This window comes from Daphnia pulicaria, chromosome 4 (assembly GCF_021234035.1).
Source record: "Daphnia pulicaria isolate SC F1-1A chromosome 4, SC_F0-13Bv2, whole genome shotgun sequence".
Taxonomy (NCBI): Eukaryota; Metazoa; Arthropoda; class Branchiopoda; order Diplostraca; family Daphniidae; genus Daphnia; species Daphnia pulicaria.
Genome location: NC_060916.1, coordinates 21,815,621 through 21,831,324, shown reverse-complemented (window position 1 = coordinate 21,831,324; position 15,704 = coordinate 21,815,621). Strand labels below are relative to the sequence as shown.

The following is a 15,704-nucleotide window of genomic DNA, read 5'->3' as shown; positions in this document are numbered from 1 at the left end:
AGTGAGACATTATATTGATTAACTGTATACACTTCATCCGTGCGTTTGCGTTATATGTTGTTTTATACTTGTATTGAGTCTCAAACGGAATTATCAGCATACCAACAAAGTTTGAAATTTTTAAAAAGGAAAACAAAATATCTCTATTTTAGAAAGCAGGTTAGTTCTAAAGAGAAACTCGATCGCACGCAACGAAAGATCGGGATTCACAAAGGAATTTTTAATTTGTTTTCCGACTAATTCGTTATACAATAACAGTCGACATGGTAGATCGTTGAGTACTTTTAGGACCATTCGATCACTCGACACACAATAGTTTCGACAAGAAACTATATTTACAGCTTTAGAAATGGCACATCATTTACTTAGGTCGATTAAGCGACCTCCTGACGAGTGATTCACGTCCGTTATTTTGTTGTTCGATAACGAATCATTGTAGTCTAGCAGCCGAGTTGAACAACGTTTCCCAACAGTGCGGTTTTTTTTTGGGGAAAAAAAGTCCATTCATCGCAACGCAAACAAACGCTTGTACTCAACGACAGATAATTCCGCATGGGGAAAACCATTTTGTATTTTGTTTTCTACTACCACCATTCACACGTCACAGCAGCATCCCATCGAGAAACGTGACTAATAACAATATATGGCATCGTTGTGATATTTTCATCTTTGATTTTCCCGCGACCGTTTCCATCGGTCGTTCAAAATACGTTTTTTTAAAGTTGGCCTACAGCAAACGTGAGCAATCGTTTCAGTGGCAACTAGCCCAAATTTGCTCAACGACAAAAATGGAGGCAGGCATGCAGCGCCCCTAGCGGCCGTTAGTGGTAGAGTAAGCTTCGGTCTCATCCAAAACTACGCCACAGTGACGCTGTCTGCATCGACATTTTCTGCTCACAGTGAAAAAGTTGTAAACAAGTAGTGGGAAATTGGTTTGCGGGCACTGTTCCGTTCGCTGTAAGAAACCTTGTTTGAGAAAAGCAAAGGAAGAAAAAAGAAAAAAAGAAAAACAGGGCGGAAAATGGCGTCCAACGTGAGAGACTCAGATACGTCACTTTGGCTTCATAATAAACTTGGTATCAGCACTGATTCCTGGGCAGGCGGCTCAATTTGTTCCCAACTCAATCCCGAAGTTTTGAAGAACATTCAAGAATGCTTTGTCGAGCTGCAAACACAAGTCAAACTCAAATTTCTACTATCATTCTTCCAGTTCTCAAGGAGGAATTTAGAAGAGGTCAGTGGCCTTCATATAGTTTGATTTCGTCTTTTTCTCCATCTTGTTTGTTAGATTCTGAAAAGTAATCATTTTTTATTACTTGTTTAGTGGAAGACAGAGTTGGAAGAAATTTTGGAAGTGGCTGTAGTTGATGGTGATCCGTGGGTAGCGATGGTTGCTGAAATCCTCAAAACATACCCAGCCACTGGAGCCCTCAACATGGAAATTGGCTCTGCCACCGATGAATACACAAGAAAAATCTTCAACGATCTTGCAAATGATTTGAGAAAACTTGGTAATTTGACAAAAAATCTAGATTCATTTCACCGTGGCTTTTTCGTAATGGATTTGAACATAATTTACAGTGAAAAAGCATGGAGAAACTGGAATGCTCCCTTTAGAATGCCCCTATTTGAATAAAACAGCACTATTCACTGTTGTCGGCCAGCAGGTAACGCTTATCTCATTTCGCGCCAAAATGGAACCTGTTACATTATATCCGATTGACTCTGCTCTTTCAGTCCCACCCCATCAAACATTTCACATTAAAGAGGAAACCCAAGTCAGCGGCGCTGCGTGCCGAGCTTTTGCAGAAATCCACCGACGCCCAAAATAACTTGAAAAAGAATCCTGCTCCTACGGTACCACTGCGCTCACGAGGAATTCCAAGAAAGATGACGGACACGACACCATTGAAAGGCATTCCTAGCCGGCACATTGGAGGATTCGCTTCGCCACTTTCGCGCGTTGGTACGACGCCCACAAGTGTCGGTGCTCTAGGATCTTCTCCGTCCGCTGGTCCCAACCGTCCGTCTCCTCGCACGTTAGCTGGCAGAAAAGATGGCGGTATCAAATTACTGGACATCAATGAGCAGCCGATCGGATTTGCTCAGGCGAAGAAAAGAAAACGACAGCAAGGTAATACGTTTCCAGCTATATTTATCGAATTGTTTGTTAACATTGTTGCTTTTTTCCCCCCCGTAAAGAACTGGAAGCTGCCCAAAAAGCAGCCACCGAAACGACGGCTACCTCTACAAATCCGGCACAACCGCTTTCGGGCGAAGAATCAGAGACGGGCAGTGTCCCCGAAACTCCCGAAAAACCTACTCCAACGCCCGACTATGCAGCTGGCCTTCTTCCGAGCAACCCGCCTCCAACCCCGGCCGCCCCTGTCACCCCACTTGCCTCCACTTCTATCCCACCTCTTACGCCGTTGAAAGAGCCGCCTAGAATGGTAGCTGTCCGTCCGCCTACTACTCCTTCAATCAGTTCTCTACCTCCAGCTTCTCCTGCCCCACCTGCCCAAGTGGTACGCCTTGTCACAGCTCAACCGGCGGCTGCGACACCTACTGCTGCTACTACGGTGCCCACCGTTTATCGGTTGGTTCAACCAGCTGCTGCTGCTGGGCAGCCTGTCGCACTGGCGGCAGCAACTCCCAATCAACCGGCCGCTCCACCCAAAAAGAGTGTGGCACTCATGCTCACTGTAAGTTTTAATTGTCGTTGCAGTCATGGTGAATGATTCTTTGGTAATTCAACATTTGTTTTCTATAGCGCGAGCAAATGCAAGAAGCTCAAGAAATGTTCAAGAACGCCAACAAAGTCACACGACCGGAGAAAGCCCTTATCCTCGGATTCATGGCAGGCTCTCGAGGTAACTTTCATTTGAATGATGCTGTTTGAAAACAAAAGAAATGTTCATTCTTTACTTACTGATATTTCTAGAAAATCCATGTCCACATCTGGGAAACATCGTCACCATCAAGTTGAGCGAGGATGAGGAGGTTGTGACGGCTACCGACGGTGTCACCACCACCAGGGTCGTCGAGACACATTTCCAGATGAACTATGCAGCCGGCGAATGGAAACGCATCAAGAAGATGAGGAAAACGGAAGAAACTCCGGCGTCGGTCTCCACCGTCATGGCCACAGCGACGGGCTGAAAAGGAAACGAATCTGGTTGCAGTAGAAAGAGAGAGAGAGGGACTTGAAAATTCTGTGTAAATAGCAGCAGGATGGATGTTACAAGACAGAGGCGAGGAGAAATGAGTGCGGATGAGAAAGTAAGCCCTTCCCTCTATCTCCTACCCACCGCGTTGTTCCGACTGTGGGGCACGGGATTTATTTTGTTTTGATATATTTCGGTGCCAAAGTCGATTCAACTTGTCCCTTCTTCCCAGTTCTGTTTTGCACATTACTTTTCCGTTCCCTGTTCTTTTCTTCATTCCTATCGATTCGACTTGACTTTCAGTCCCTTATCCTCTCCGTGTCGCCCGCATCTCACAAACCAAGCTGAAGCCTTAGAGGCGGCATACTGTTCAGTATCTCAGCATTTGAAAATTGTTCATTTTTTCTTTCTTTCAAAGTACAGTTCTCTTGTAGTTCTCATACACACAGATCCATGCATAACATGTTCATATCATTCGAATAAAAAAAGCGATACTCTTTGTTAAGAAAAAAAAGTATGTGTATTGAAATCGTTAACAGTCCCGGTCGCTATTGGTTTACGCGCCCCAGTTATTGTTTTAAAATAATTTTGCGTTTGTTTAAACAAAAAAGAATAGGAGAATTTAGTGTATATATTTGACAGTCACTGTCGAATATTGGGTATCGGGAGCGTGTTCAAAAGGCTTGGTCCCATCGCTAGCGATGTGTTGATTCACTTGGCACTCGAACAATACAGTATAGTCCAGTAGGTCGTCGCAAATTTGCTAAATCGAAAAGGGAAAATGAGTTGGTATTTTGGGACGAAACTTTGCCTCAAATGGATAAGTCGAGTTACTCTTGTGAGCTCGTTGGTGTTGGTTGTGAAAACACCGACAAAGCCTTTCTGTATCGCCAGCTCCAGGGTCTCTTTCTCCGTTTTCTGGATGAGTTGGATGTTCTCCAATGGACTGGAGGTTTCGGCCGTTGCCATCATAAAGCTGTGGATCAATAAGTTGGTCCGCTTTTCAAAGTGCTTGTCTCTGACAGGAGCCTCAATCGCCTCGAGAAATTCAAAGACGTACGCCAAGCGCCGGACTTTCGGTTCAACGACAGGCTCGTCGAAGAGATCGAAATTCAGGGCCACGGCCACGACTTGTCCGCTCCCGTTCCGGATAACAAAGCTGTGCACACCCATAGAACAATCAATCAATTGGTGATGGTGTCTCCAAATTTTTAAAATGGAACTTCAACCTCAAGTCTGCTGCCACTAATGGCTCCCAGAGTTCCTCCATGAAAACTTCGTAATCCTGACGGCTGACGCCTGTCAAAAGTTCCAATTCGGCTTTCTCCGAGAAACTTGTACTGATAATCCTGATTAATATCGTCAAGCATTACGACATGTCGTTATTTATAAACGAAATAAAAAATAAAAATAAATGAAATAAAATACCTGATGACGTCTTCCTTGACTGACGGGCTCAGCATTTCGACAGTGTGATTGGATAACTGATGATCCGATGTCTTTGATCCGCAGGCCGCCTTCGATGGCAACAGTTGAGAAACCAAATCTTCTAGTCTGGAGGCGGCAAGGAATTCGGTCAAATCTGTCATGAGGTAATAGTAAATGAAACGTGTGACGAAAAATAAATCGAGCCTGTTGGTATAACGTAACGAGGGCTCATAGGCAACTAAGAGTTGTTACCTATGTGAAAGCCTTGATCCTTCAGCTTGGTTACCACATTGACAGCGTTGAGTGAATTGCCCCCAATTTCGAAAAAATTGTCCGAAAGTTGAATGGCTCTGCCCGATGACGAGCCAACGATTGAATAGACGGTTTTCAATAGGGCTCTCTCTTCGCGGCTGAACTCGTTTCCGTCCCAAATAGTTAAACAACTTGTCAAATCTTTTTTTTTTTTTCAAAATACGTCAGAGAGTTTAGATACAGAAAATAGTCGATAACAAGGATGTTCAAATCTCGAGTGAACCATTTGACCTACCGTTTTGTTGTTGACGCTGATCGACGTAGATCCGCATCAGTTTCTGGCGGTCGACTTTGCCGTTGACTAACAAAGGAAGCTCGTCAATCAGTACCAGCTAAACAATCAAAAGACAAAATGAAATAAATACGTAACAATCAGCAAATGTAAAAGGAACTTGAATTTTACCTTGGGCATCATGTAAGAGAGAAGCTTGTCTTTCATCCGATCTTTGATGACGTCAACAGTGATTTCCTTTTCCATTGGAATGACGAAAGCTACAATTTCCTTTTAAACCCATAGAGAAAGAAGAAGAATAACGCCTCCGCTTTTTGACACTCAATTACATCACATCGCGTATGTAGTACTTACTTGTTCAGGCTCTCCCGCTTTGTAACTCAGGACGACGCAGGTCGACACGAGCTTATTCCATTCGATGGCGGCGTTGATTTCACTTAGATCCACGCGATGACCTCGGATCTTCACCTGCGAATCAGCGCGGCCAAAGTAATAAAGCTGATCGTTGAGAATCCGACCGAAATCGCCCGTTCGGAACATGACTTCATAACCTATATATGTGTACCAATCAATCAAATAGATATTTAAGCCGAAGGCCTCATACACAAAAAATAAGAATAAAAATATTTGACGGCCGTTGGCTGTAAATAGGCTCACCTGGAGTGTCATCAACGTGATTTTTCAAGAATCGTTCCATTTCCCGGTTTCTGACGTAACCCGAACACAAGTGACTTCCGGCCACATAAATCTCTCCTATCTCTCCATCTTTGATCAAATCTCTCGAAGCGTCCAGCAAGTATATGGCGCAATTATCTAATGGCTTTCCTGTGATGTGTTATGCAATCCAATATTTTATACTGTATAGCCTATATCATTTAATTGAATATGTGTTATTAATAGTGCCCTCTTACCAATGGGGATTTTGTCATCAATAAAAGAGGCCAGGACGTCTTCGCGTGAGCGGAAAGCCGCGTAGGTGACGTCACCCATGACTTCTGTGCTGCCGTAGTAATTGCATATGATGGTGCCGGGCGGAAAGCAGTCGTAGAACTCTAAAAGGAGCTCGCCAGTGAGGACCTCTCCTGAACAGACCCACATTTTGAGATGTTCAAGAGGATAGTGCTGATTGCCGGAAGCGGACTTCGGCGATCCGCCCTGCTTCCACCCTCCGTCTCCCGATTTCAAAAGGGTCAGAATGGCTTTGAGTAAGGAAGGCACCAAGACCAGCCGCGTGATTTTGCATCGATCCAAGAGATCGATGAAACGCTGGGCGTCTTGAGTGACGGATTTGGAGACGATCTCAACGGGTCGACCGATCAATAGCGGCGCCCAGATCTCGGCGATGGAGTCGACAAAAGTCAGGGCCGTTTTAAAACAGCCCACCTCCGTTGGACCGTAAGGGAACGTGCGCCACTGCCAGCTCAGTCGGTGCAGGATCGTGGCGTGTTCCAGACGGACGCCTTTGGGAATTCCCGTCGATCCCGAAGTGTAGAGCACGGCCGCCAGATTCTTACCGCCGCCACCATGCGGCTGCTGGGATGATGACGGGCTTTCCTTTGTCTCCTCCTTCAAAGGAACGATGCTGGACGACGCCTCTTCATTCTCTTTGTCTTCGAGATCAAAGACGCAGACGTCGTGATCGGCCACGACGGACGCAAAGGCCGTGGCTCTCAGGATGGTTCCAGTCGTAACAAGTAAAACGGGCTGGGCATCTGTTAGGATGTGATCGACTCGATCGGATGGAAAGGTCGGGTCGAGCGGCAGGTAAGCGGCGCCAATTTTGAAAATCGCCAATAAACTCACGATCAAATCGACATCGGGGAAGAGATTGACGGCTACAATTTTGTCGCCACTGACGGGCGTCGACAGTTGGGCGATGGCCGACGCCAGTCGAGCGGCCAACTCGTTGGCTTTGCTATTCAATTGGGCGAAGCTGATTGACAGGCCGGAGTCGCGCAGCCGCAGCGCTTCACGCTCTCCCAATTGCGGGTCGTCCGACAGAGCTTTGTTCAAGATTTCGTCTAATGAAAGGCACTCACCGCCGCCGCCGCCGCCGTCGTGGATGGCATGGCTCTCTCCGCGGAGAAATGATCGTCCTTCCATCTCGCCTGTTCTCACTAGACTGGCACGGATTACGGCGAAATCGAGTGACGTTAAATAAGGAAACCGGTTGCGGGGCTCTTAGCCGCCGGCGACATCACGGTCGGAAAAAGGCATGAAACAACCAGACCGGAATCAAAATGAGTTGGGAAAGGAAGCGCGCGCGCCGCCTTCGCTCATTGTTGCCACTGTCGTCGTGACCGTGTAATTTGAGTTTCGTCTTCCTGATTGGGGTGAGGCAATTGTTCACTTGTCACTTGCCTAGAAAACTGTAAAAAATAAAATAAAAAAGTCGGGAATAATATACGCGAGCGTTGATTGTGGTTGTAATCTCCCACATATTACAAGTAGGAAATAAATAATTAATCCTTTCCCTGAAATCGTCGGGCATCCAGCATCCGGAGAAAATGTACTCGTGGCAGACGTTCATCTTGTCACTGACGTTTATTCAATCTTCCATTTCCTTTCGGTTGCCGACATGTTTTTTTTTTTTAAATATCCTGTTCAAATGATTAAATTCACGAGATCGGAAAGAAAAAAGGCATCGAGTACGATACTGTTGTATATTTTAATTTGTTTAAGTCTCTATGAGTGAGTTAAGTACACAGTAATCGAATATATTTTTTTTTTTTTTTTTTTATTGCGCCACTTTGACGCGATTGACTTTGATCAGACATCAAATGATGCATTATCTCTGTGGTATCTCGTCTTATACATCTGCCGCAAGAAATGTCGATGGATGTTATATTCTAAGGACAGCGAAGACATGACGATAGCTACAAGTATAGATGGATATTCCGCGGTTGCGTTGGCAGGTACGACCGTATTTTAGAAATATAGTTATATGCGTTGTATGGTTTATCTCTTTCTCTTTAGATTCTCCACTAGAGTTCAGTATTTCGGTGATGGCCAATTGATTAGGTCAAAGATATTTAACACCAATTGTGATTAGTTGAGAGTCCGGGGCATGTGAAAAGGGTTTCGTCCCGTCCAAGGCAAGGAACTGGTTCACTTGGTACTCGCTAAAAAATGAAACATTCAAATTGATGTCGACGAATATGAAAATTAGTATTAAGTCGATTGGTGAATTACCCCAGAATTTGATAATCCAAAACGTCGTTACAAATTTGCTGAAAAAAAAAATCAAAACGCAGTGAGATCAATTAGTTAAAAATGTTGTTTGCGGATGAAATTTGTTGAAAGATTTACTTGGGTCAGAGGACTCGAATTGGAGGTAAAAATACAGTGGAAACCGTTGGACTTGGCAAGTGTCAGGGTTTCTCGTTCGACGCATTGAACCAGCGCCACATTTTCGGCCGGAGTGAGCAGGGCGCTGTCTGTTACCACCTTTATTGGTTTCCCGCAGTTCAATAAACAAAAAAAAAAAAAATTCCGGCATCATTTGAACCATCACTTCGTTAAATAACTTTAAATTTAATTTTTTTCTATCTAAAATCGATGAGCATTGCACTTGACATAATTATTTCATGAAGTGTACGTATGTGTATAACGAATTACCAGAAAATTTTGTAGAACGTGGCCCTTTTTTCCATTCACCAGAGCCTCCCTATTTTTACAATTGCGTAATGTAGGAAATGATTGCAACTAAATTAAATTGCTATAATAAATCAATCAAGTAATAACGCAGGTATTTTTTTTACAGATCACCACCACCGAGCACCACGCAGCTAGAGTCATCCCGCCAAGGCTTTTACCAGCTGATATGATAGATATAGATATTATAGTGCTGGGACGGTTCAGCAGTCAGCTCAAAAGCCCGCTGTGTATACAATACAGAATCAAGTCCAAGGTCAAGAGTGCTTCTCTCATTCCACACGAGCGCTCAAGGGCGGTCTGGTTTTGGCCGCTGTGCACACATGTCGTGAGGGGAGGAAAAAAAAGTGACGATCGCGGGAGCAGGAGTTTGTGGACGACACGGCACGCGCGTGTCCAACCAAATGGATTGGCGCTTTGCCCGCTTGGCAAAGCTGTTGATGTTGTGGCTACAGCACCCGCGTTCATTCCTGCACCGCAGCAGCACTTTTTTGTTTATAAATATTCGGCCGGGTCTATACGTTTTCACTGTGTGGAACGTGGCCCAAAAAACTGGCCCGTCAGCATGGAGATGGGGAAAACGAATGGCGCGTTATATTCAAGTCTCTATAGATGCCATATATAAGATTAACGACAGATATCTTATATGATCTTTTTAAACAACTATGTGGTGCTGGTGGAGCGTGACAGGTATATATATGTACGATAACATCTCGATGGACTTACCTAGCTGGACCTTTGGCGTGCTCAAGCACTTCGAAAACGTAACCCAGCGCTTTGGCTCTGGGGTTTAACTTCGGCACGTCGAATGCATCACAGTTCATACCGCAAGCAACTGTCCGTCCTTGAATATTTTTAACCGTGAAACTTTGTCCGTTATATACAAAATACAGAAATTAAAAGATACTCTAATAATGGACTCACTCTGTGAAATTAAGTGCATATACCTGAGGTTAACGTCTAAAAAATGTTGCCACACGTCGTCAAGGAGAGGTTCGTAATCTTCGTATTTGACTCCGGTTAGCAATTCCAAGTCCCCCTTTTGCGAAAAGCACTCACAAGTTATGCTAAACGTTTGAAACGATGCCATCATAGTTAATTTGATTGAGAGTATAGCTGTACTTTAGGGTCGCAAACCGTTTGACTTCTTCTTTGACGGATGGATTCAACATTTCGATCTTGTAATCGGAGACGGACGGATTCTGTAATTGCTTTGCGCACGACGGGAAAGATTCGCGACATTTGGATGAAGCCTCCATCTTGATGACTACCTGATGAAAGTTATCAGCCTCCAGAAAATCGCCTAGTTCTATCAGATAATTAGGTAGCAATGAAAGTTGTATGCTTATTATGGCTATATTAATTTGATTTTGTTATGTATTATACCTAGATAGAATCCTTGATCTCTCAGTTTAGTGACGACTGAGACGGCGTTGAGCGAGTTCCCACCAACGTAGAAATAGTTGTCCGTCAACGACAGTGGCTTGTGCAGCGATCCGCCCAGCACGGACAAAACGGTTTTGAGAAGGGCGCTGGCCACGTTGCGCTCTCTCTCATCCAAGCGGTTCAGCTCGTTTTCATTCCACCTGCAGATGATCGGCTTGCCTTTTGTGTTGAAACCGAAAGCACAGCAGAGAAGTGCGAAAAATTGAATCCCGATTAACGACGTGATGAATTCCTTCATCATCAAATCAGATCCGCAATTATACTTTTGAAATTCTTGGCGTAGTCTCTCAGCAACAGTTGTCGGTCGATCTTGCCGTTGACCAACAGCGGAATCTCACCAACGACGACAACCTAATCGTTAACAGTTTCGAGTTAACAGCGCAGCTATTAATCATCAGCCAACGAAAGCTATTATATGCTTCTCGCATAGGTAGCGAAGTGTACCCTCGGCATTGCGTAAGAGACCAGTTTCTTCTTCAAGCACTGGTGGATGGACGAAGGGTTGGAGTTTGTCACAACAAAGGCGATGATTTCCTGTCAATGATTTGCCAAAGAAATGTTCAATACATTGATATCTGATTAATAGGTTGGCAATAAATGTATAAGAAACCTGTTCCGGCTGTCCTGGTTTGTAGCAAAGGACAACACCTTTAATCACTTGATCTAATTGAAGAACGGCCGCGTTAATCTCCGTCAAGTCAATGCGATGTCCACGAACTTTGATCTGCGAATCAGCCCGACCCTCGTAATAGAGTTGGCCGTTGACGATCCGGCCGTAGTCACCCGTCCGGTACATTGTTTCGTGTCCTAATTGTTTACGTTTATACCGGCGCTGATCTTTCACAACATCAACAAGCATTGGTCAGATGAAATATGTGTTCGTACCTTTTCTCTCGTCGGCAGCGTTAGCGACGAATGACGCTGTGTTGCCCGTCTTCGTTCCGTTGATATAACCTTCGGCTACGTGCGCTCCGGAAACAAACACCTCGCCAATCTGTCCAAGATCCACCACCTCGCCCAGAGGGCTCAGGATGTAAATAGCGCAGTTATCTAAAGCTGACCCTGTTTTAATGTTTTAATGTGTCAAAAAATTATTTGAGTTGAATTATCAACATTGCAGACGGTTGGGTTCAGAGATGTACCCAGTGGAACTCGATTGTCGACCAGTAAATTCTCCACATCTTCGCTGTTGCCAAAGGTGACGCAAGTCACATCGCCCGTCACTTCAGTGCTACCGTAGAAATTGCAGACCCGGCCGTCGAGGTAGTGAAAGAATTGACGCAAGAGTTGAGGTGACAGCACTTCGCCGGAGCAGACCCAGAGTCGCAGTTGCTGCAGAGAGCGGTTGCTGGCTGACGTCTTGTTGTTGCCGCTGAAATGAGCCAGAATGGCCGACATGAGCGACGGAACCAACACAAGCCGAGTGACACAGTGCGACTCGAGAGTGGCGATAAAGACCTCGGGATTTTGGGTGATGATCTTTGGAATAATGACGATCGGAACGGCTCTCAACAGCGGAGCCCAGATTTCGGCGATGGAATCCACAAACGTCAGAGCCGTTTTGAAACAGCACACTTCGCCGGCGATGAAAGGAAAGGTGCGCCACTGCCAGTTGAGACGGTGGTAAATATTGCGGTGGGTCAAGCGCACCCCTTTGGGTGTTCCCGTGCTGCCGGATGTGTACAAAACCACCGCCAAATCCTGATGTCTGGCCGGTTGGACGGGCGCGAGCTGCTGCTGGCCAGCAGGCTGTTCGTTCTGATCATCGCGATCGTAACGATACACGGCCAAATCTTGAAAGAGGTGGCCAAAATGGACCTCGTTCAGGACGGCGGTGGAAGTGATGAGCAAGGCCGGCTTGGCGTCGTCAAGGATGTGGGCCACTCTGTTGGATGGGAAAGCAGGATCCAGAGGAAGGTAGGCGGCCCCGAGCTTGAAGATGGCCAAAAGTGAAACAATCAGCTCGGTGCTGGGTGGCAAACAGACGGCAATAATCCAATCGTCTTGACAACCGCTCAGAGTCGAGTCGACTCCTCTGCTGGCCCACAGTTTTTGGGCTAGCGCCGCGGCTCGTTGTTCCAGCTGGCCGAAAGTAACGTGGGCCTGTTTCCGACCGGGAACAATGAGCGCAGGAGAGTCTCGGACGGTGTTGTCAACTGGCAACTCGGCCGTCGTTAGCAGCAGACGCTGCCACACTTGATGAATGCCGAACGGCTCGCTGAGTTCGTACTCGCAGCCGGCCAGGATCGATTTGTTGTTGTTGCCATCCGCTTCCATCCCTTCCATCATGAACTCTGATGCGGCGATGTGAAGTCGACTTTTTTAAAACACCGCACCTGCTGAGAGATGGACGACGACTACGGTCTCCGCAAGACTCCGGCGAGTAAAGTGAGGACTGTTGCCGGTTGTTGGAACAGCGCGAGAGAGAGGTATGTTCCTTGGCCAGAAAACAAGATTACTTGAAACGCGGCCAACAACTCGCCAAACTCTCTGTGATCCTTTGCCACCCGATCTAATAGCTAGTAGTATAAATATAACGCGCGCACGGAGCAGTGCGTAAATACGCGCTGCCGTAAGGTACGGAAGAGATCGCACCTAAATCAACGGATTTTGTCCTGGAATTCGAAACATAAAGTGAAAGAAAATTTGCCGCTCTTGTCAATTGATTTTAAAACTTGAAAACTTGAAAACAAAAAAAAAAAGATTTGAATGTTGGCTTATTGTTTTTCCCGCTACGCGTTTGAGCTCTGTATAGTAACCGAGTGTACTATTTTTATCCCGTAAAATGACGACAGAATATAGCGCGTAGTATTTCTAATCCTCCGGCTGAGAGTTAGAAACGTGACATAAACTCAATCTCGGATTGCGCACTTAACGCCATTGTTTAGAACTGAACGCTGGAAGCTTATCTTTGTAGATGTCATATTGTCAGACATAGGTCATTTCCAATGACCATTGGAGTGTGTGTCTTGTGTCCAGAATGGTAATAGAATCACGAAATTAGTCTTGTTTTTTAAATATTTGTTTACAGTTGTAATCAAGGACAACCCCTATTGCCCTATCTTTACGCTACAAAAATCTTCGAGAATTCTGCGCAAACTTTGGCATTGCCATACCCATTCCTCTCTATAAATATATACAGTTCTGCTGAAGCAAAAGTATATACGGTGTGGATATACATTGAGTGGGTACATTTATTTGCCGGCTGCCTGCGTCTCTCTAAGTATACACACATTATACATCCAAACTATTTTTGAAACCGATGGTGTACGTTTTTTGGCCGTCGAGCGTGTTGACGGGATACAGTTTTATTACACCCGGCGACAAGATTGATTGTACTGTGATGATCACAATATCACTAACACTTAAGTTATACTTATTTACTGAACTAATACTAACACATAAACACTGAGTAGATTAGAAGGAAGCTTGTATTATACCAATGTTGGGGGGTACACTGCCGGGACGACTCTGCCGGGATGAGGCAGAGCGTGGACTTTTATACTTAGAGTTAGTCATTTCAAAATAGATGCAGATACACATATACTCAGATACAGTTGCACCACATCACCCAGATGTGATTGTGCAAGAAGAGAAAGGTTTAAGTTGGGTGGCGCAGTTACAATTGCACCATCCAGCGCAATCATACCATCAAGGTTTAACAGGGGCCGACTTGCTATAAGAGCTGTCGGTTCCCGCCTCGCTATAGCGAGGTACTGTATACAGTACCTATTGTCCAAGATTACTAAAATTATATACTTGTACATAATAACGACAACGCTACTCTATAAATATAACTCTATTAGATTTGCATACGTACTGTTGCGCTTATAGATTTCCAGTCGCTTAATCTCGGCGGAACCCCGTGTTGCATGTACAATTACAAATATATTTAACTAAATGCAGAAAGACGATAATGGTGTTCTCGTTACTACAATTGTGATGATTACATGTGAAAATGATTGCCCGCATCAGGGAGATGAGAGCGCCGCACCCCTTCGGACAACATGCAGCAGTAATAATCACTAGTGGGCCTAAATCTGCCCCCATAGTTAATATACTCTCACAATACTTGGTCGCCAATGATTTCAATTGTTATTTCTAGTCGCGTTTTTCTATTTTCCAAATTTCCCCAGGGGAGTCCTCATCTCAGCCGCATGCGGGTTGCAGAACTCGTTGTTATGGGATTCGAAGTTGTGCTATTTCTTCCAGTTACATCATAGGATGTGTGAAATTGCTAAAGTTCGTTACCGGTTCGTTCGGATAAAATGAACTGGACTTTAAAATTAACAACGGTTTTATTTCCAAAAGAAGGTTACCTTATAGGCCCCGTGTTTGTTTATCTCATTATCTGAGACCCTAAACCAATGTAAAACCATAGTTTTACCAGCATACGGTGATTAAGTTATTAGTAACACAATCGCATTAAAGGATCAAACATGTAAAAATGATGGAATAAGATACAAAGTAACGCGAAGGATCGAAGAAATAGAGAATGAAGAGCCATCAAGTCCTTCCGGATCGACCAGGTCTCCTCCCGGAACCCGTAAACAAGAGAAAACGTATGAGAAAAGGAAAAGAGGCGGATGTCAAACAAGCTCAATGGTGGATACATATTCTCGGGGTAATTTGATCGGCCGACTTGCTAAAAAGGAAATACTGGGCCCATAACACAGTCGGAAATTAGTGCAACCCTAAAGTACATGTATTTATATTGAGAGTGAGGCGAGAGGGGCGAGGCTTTGTATGTCACACTTGTTGCCCTCATCCAGGCTTCCCAATCCTCCCTATAACTGTTGTTGCTGTTGCTAACTTGCTACTATATGTACTCGTCGCTCCACTTGAGACGATTAAGCCATGGCAACGTCCTCTCCCCATTTTTTTTTCTCTCGTCACGTATTGGCCGTCTCGTTGATCTGGTCTTGTGTATAAAAGGCGCCGGATGGATCCAGCAGAGCATAACAGTTGTCTTCTCTCATGAGAAGGACGGACCTTGGATCGCTCCTTTTCTCTCAGTAAAAAACCCCGGACAACTTGTGTGTTTTACTACGCTAGCTGGAAGGTAAGTTGGTACCATTTGTTTGCTGAAACTAACTTAAATACTAGTAGGCAGTGTCAGACTGTCAGTGTATCTATTTGAAATTTTGCGCAATCAAGCCTTAGCTTGCATTTCGGCGGTAGTTAGTAGAAAACGTATTAATTGCGCTTTTAGCACATTTAAAGATGATTCCTACCCCGTTCCTAAGTACTCGTGCCGCAGGAGAGATGTATTAATCTGCAAGTTCCTCCTGCTGCTCAAGTTCTTAACCAATGGGTGGGAGAAACCTCCAAATTGTAATGTGTTGATGATTATAATTTATAATCATGTTCCTCTTCTGGTTAGTACAACGTGAAGATGAAAAAGGATATCCTCATTTACTTTCTCTGATTCACTGGTCAATTACCCTCTTCCTGTTTGAAGCAATCAT

At 44.8% G+C, this 15,704-nt stretch overlaps 3 protein-coding genes across 4 annotated transcripts; 1 reads left to right on the top strand and 2 right to left on the bottom strand.

The window, feature by feature from the left end:
* Nucleotides 1-850: 850 nt before the first annotated feature.
* Nucleotides 851-3,625, top strand: LOC124337862 (negative elongation factor A-like). The gene is made up of 7 exons (XM_046791875.1): nt 851-1,234; nt 1,325-1,511; nt 1,582-1,667; nt 1,738-2,134; nt 2,203-2,702; nt 2,771-2,870; nt 2,942-3,625. Exons 1-7 carry the CDS (start codon nt 1,022-1,024, stop codon nt 3,157-3,159), a joined length of 1,701 nt encoding a protein of 566 aa, XP_046647831.1. The 5' UTR covers nt 851-1,021; the 3' UTR covers nt 3,160-3,625.
* A 132-nt stretch (nt 3,626-3,757) lies between these two features.
* Nucleotides 3,758-7,282, bottom strand: LOC124337860 (tyrocidine synthase 3-like). Its single transcript, XM_046791872.1, has 10 exons — nt 6,048-7,282; nt 5,794-5,961; nt 5,491-5,687; nt 5,308-5,406; nt 5,140-5,236; nt 4,845-5,045; nt 4,593-4,746; nt 4,394-4,513; nt 3,999-4,323; nt 3,758-3,927 (listed from the first exon to the last, which is right to left on the bottom strand). The coding sequence occupies exons 1-10, from the start codon at nt 7,237-7,239 to the stop codon at nt 3,787-3,789; spliced, it is 2,694 nt and encodes an 897-aa protein (XP_046647828.1). The 5' UTR covers nt 7,240-7,282; the 3' UTR covers nt 3,758-3,786.
* Nucleotides 7,283-7,784: 502 nt separating this feature from the next.
* LOC124337861 (tyrocidine synthase 3-like) lies at nt 7,785-13,696 on the bottom strand. 2 transcript variants are annotated; one of them, XM_046791873.1, is made up of 14 exons: nt 13,677-13,692; nt 11,379-12,673; nt 11,122-11,298; nt 10,847-11,043; nt 10,681-10,770; nt 10,500-10,587; nt 10,177-10,395; nt 9,928-10,099; nt 9,738-9,857; nt 9,517-9,657; nt 8,755-8,803; nt 8,446-8,583; nt 8,329-8,366; nt 7,785-8,258 (listed from the first exon to the last, which is right to left on the bottom strand). In XM_046791873.1, exons 2-14 carry the CDS (start codon nt 12,523-12,525, stop codon nt 8,159-8,161), a joined length of 2,676 nt encoding a protein of 891 aa, XP_046647829.1. In that variant the 5' UTR covers nt 12,526-12,673; nt 13,677-13,692; the 3' UTR covers nt 7,785-8,158. The 2 variants fall into 2 exon arrangements, with proteins under 2 accessions (XP_046647829.1, XP_046647830.1); XM_046791874.1 differs by lacking the exons at nt 7,785-8,258; nt 8,329-8,366; nt 8,755-8,803 and having other exon boundaries at nt 8,450-8,583; nt 11,379-13,696.
* Nucleotides 13,697-15,704: the final 2,008 nt, after the last annotated feature.

What these genes read in the sequence shown, in the direction of transcription:
- LOC124337862 (XM_046791875.1), top strand. Translation starts at nt 1,022, where the DNA reads ATGGCGTCCAACGTGAGAGACTCAGATACGTCACTTTGGCTTCATAAT. An exon ending in AAATGATTTGAGAAAACTTG is followed by an intron (nt 1,512 to 1,581) that starts GTAATTTGACAA and finishes CATAATTTACAG; the next exon opens with TGAAAAAGCATGGAGAAACT. An exon ending in TCACTGTTGTCGGCCAGCAG is followed by an intron (nt 1,668 to 1,737) that starts GTAACGCTTATC and finishes CTGCTCTTTCAG; the next exon opens with TCCCACCCCATCAAACATTT.
- LOC124337860 (XM_046791872.1), bottom strand. Translation starts at nt 7,239, where the DNA reads ATGGAAGGACGATCATTTCTCCGCGGAGAGAGCCATGCCATCCACGAC. An exon ending in TGATGACAAAATCCCCATTG is followed by an intron (nt 5,962 to 6,047) that starts GTAAGAGGGCAC and finishes AACACATCACAG; the next exon opens with GAAAGCCATTAGATAATTGC. An exon ending in GTCAAGGAAGACGTCATCAG is followed by an intron (nt 4,514 to 4,592) that starts GTATTTTATTTC and finishes GATATTAATCAG; the next exon opens with GATTATCAGTACAAGTTTCT.
- LOC124337861 (XM_046791873.1), bottom strand. Translation starts at nt 12,525, where the DNA reads ATGATGGAAGGGATGGAAGCGGATGGCAACAACAACAAATCGATCCTG. An exon ending in AGATCAAGGATTCTATCTAG is followed by an intron (nt 10,100 to 10,176) that starts GTATAATACATA and finishes ATTATCTGATAG; the next exon opens with AACTAGGCGATTTTCTGGAG. An exon ending in CACGCCAAAGGTCCAGCTAG is followed by an intron (nt 8,804 to 9,516) that starts GTAAGTCCATCG and finishes TTGTAAAAATAG; the next exon opens with GGAGGCTCTGGTGAATGGAA.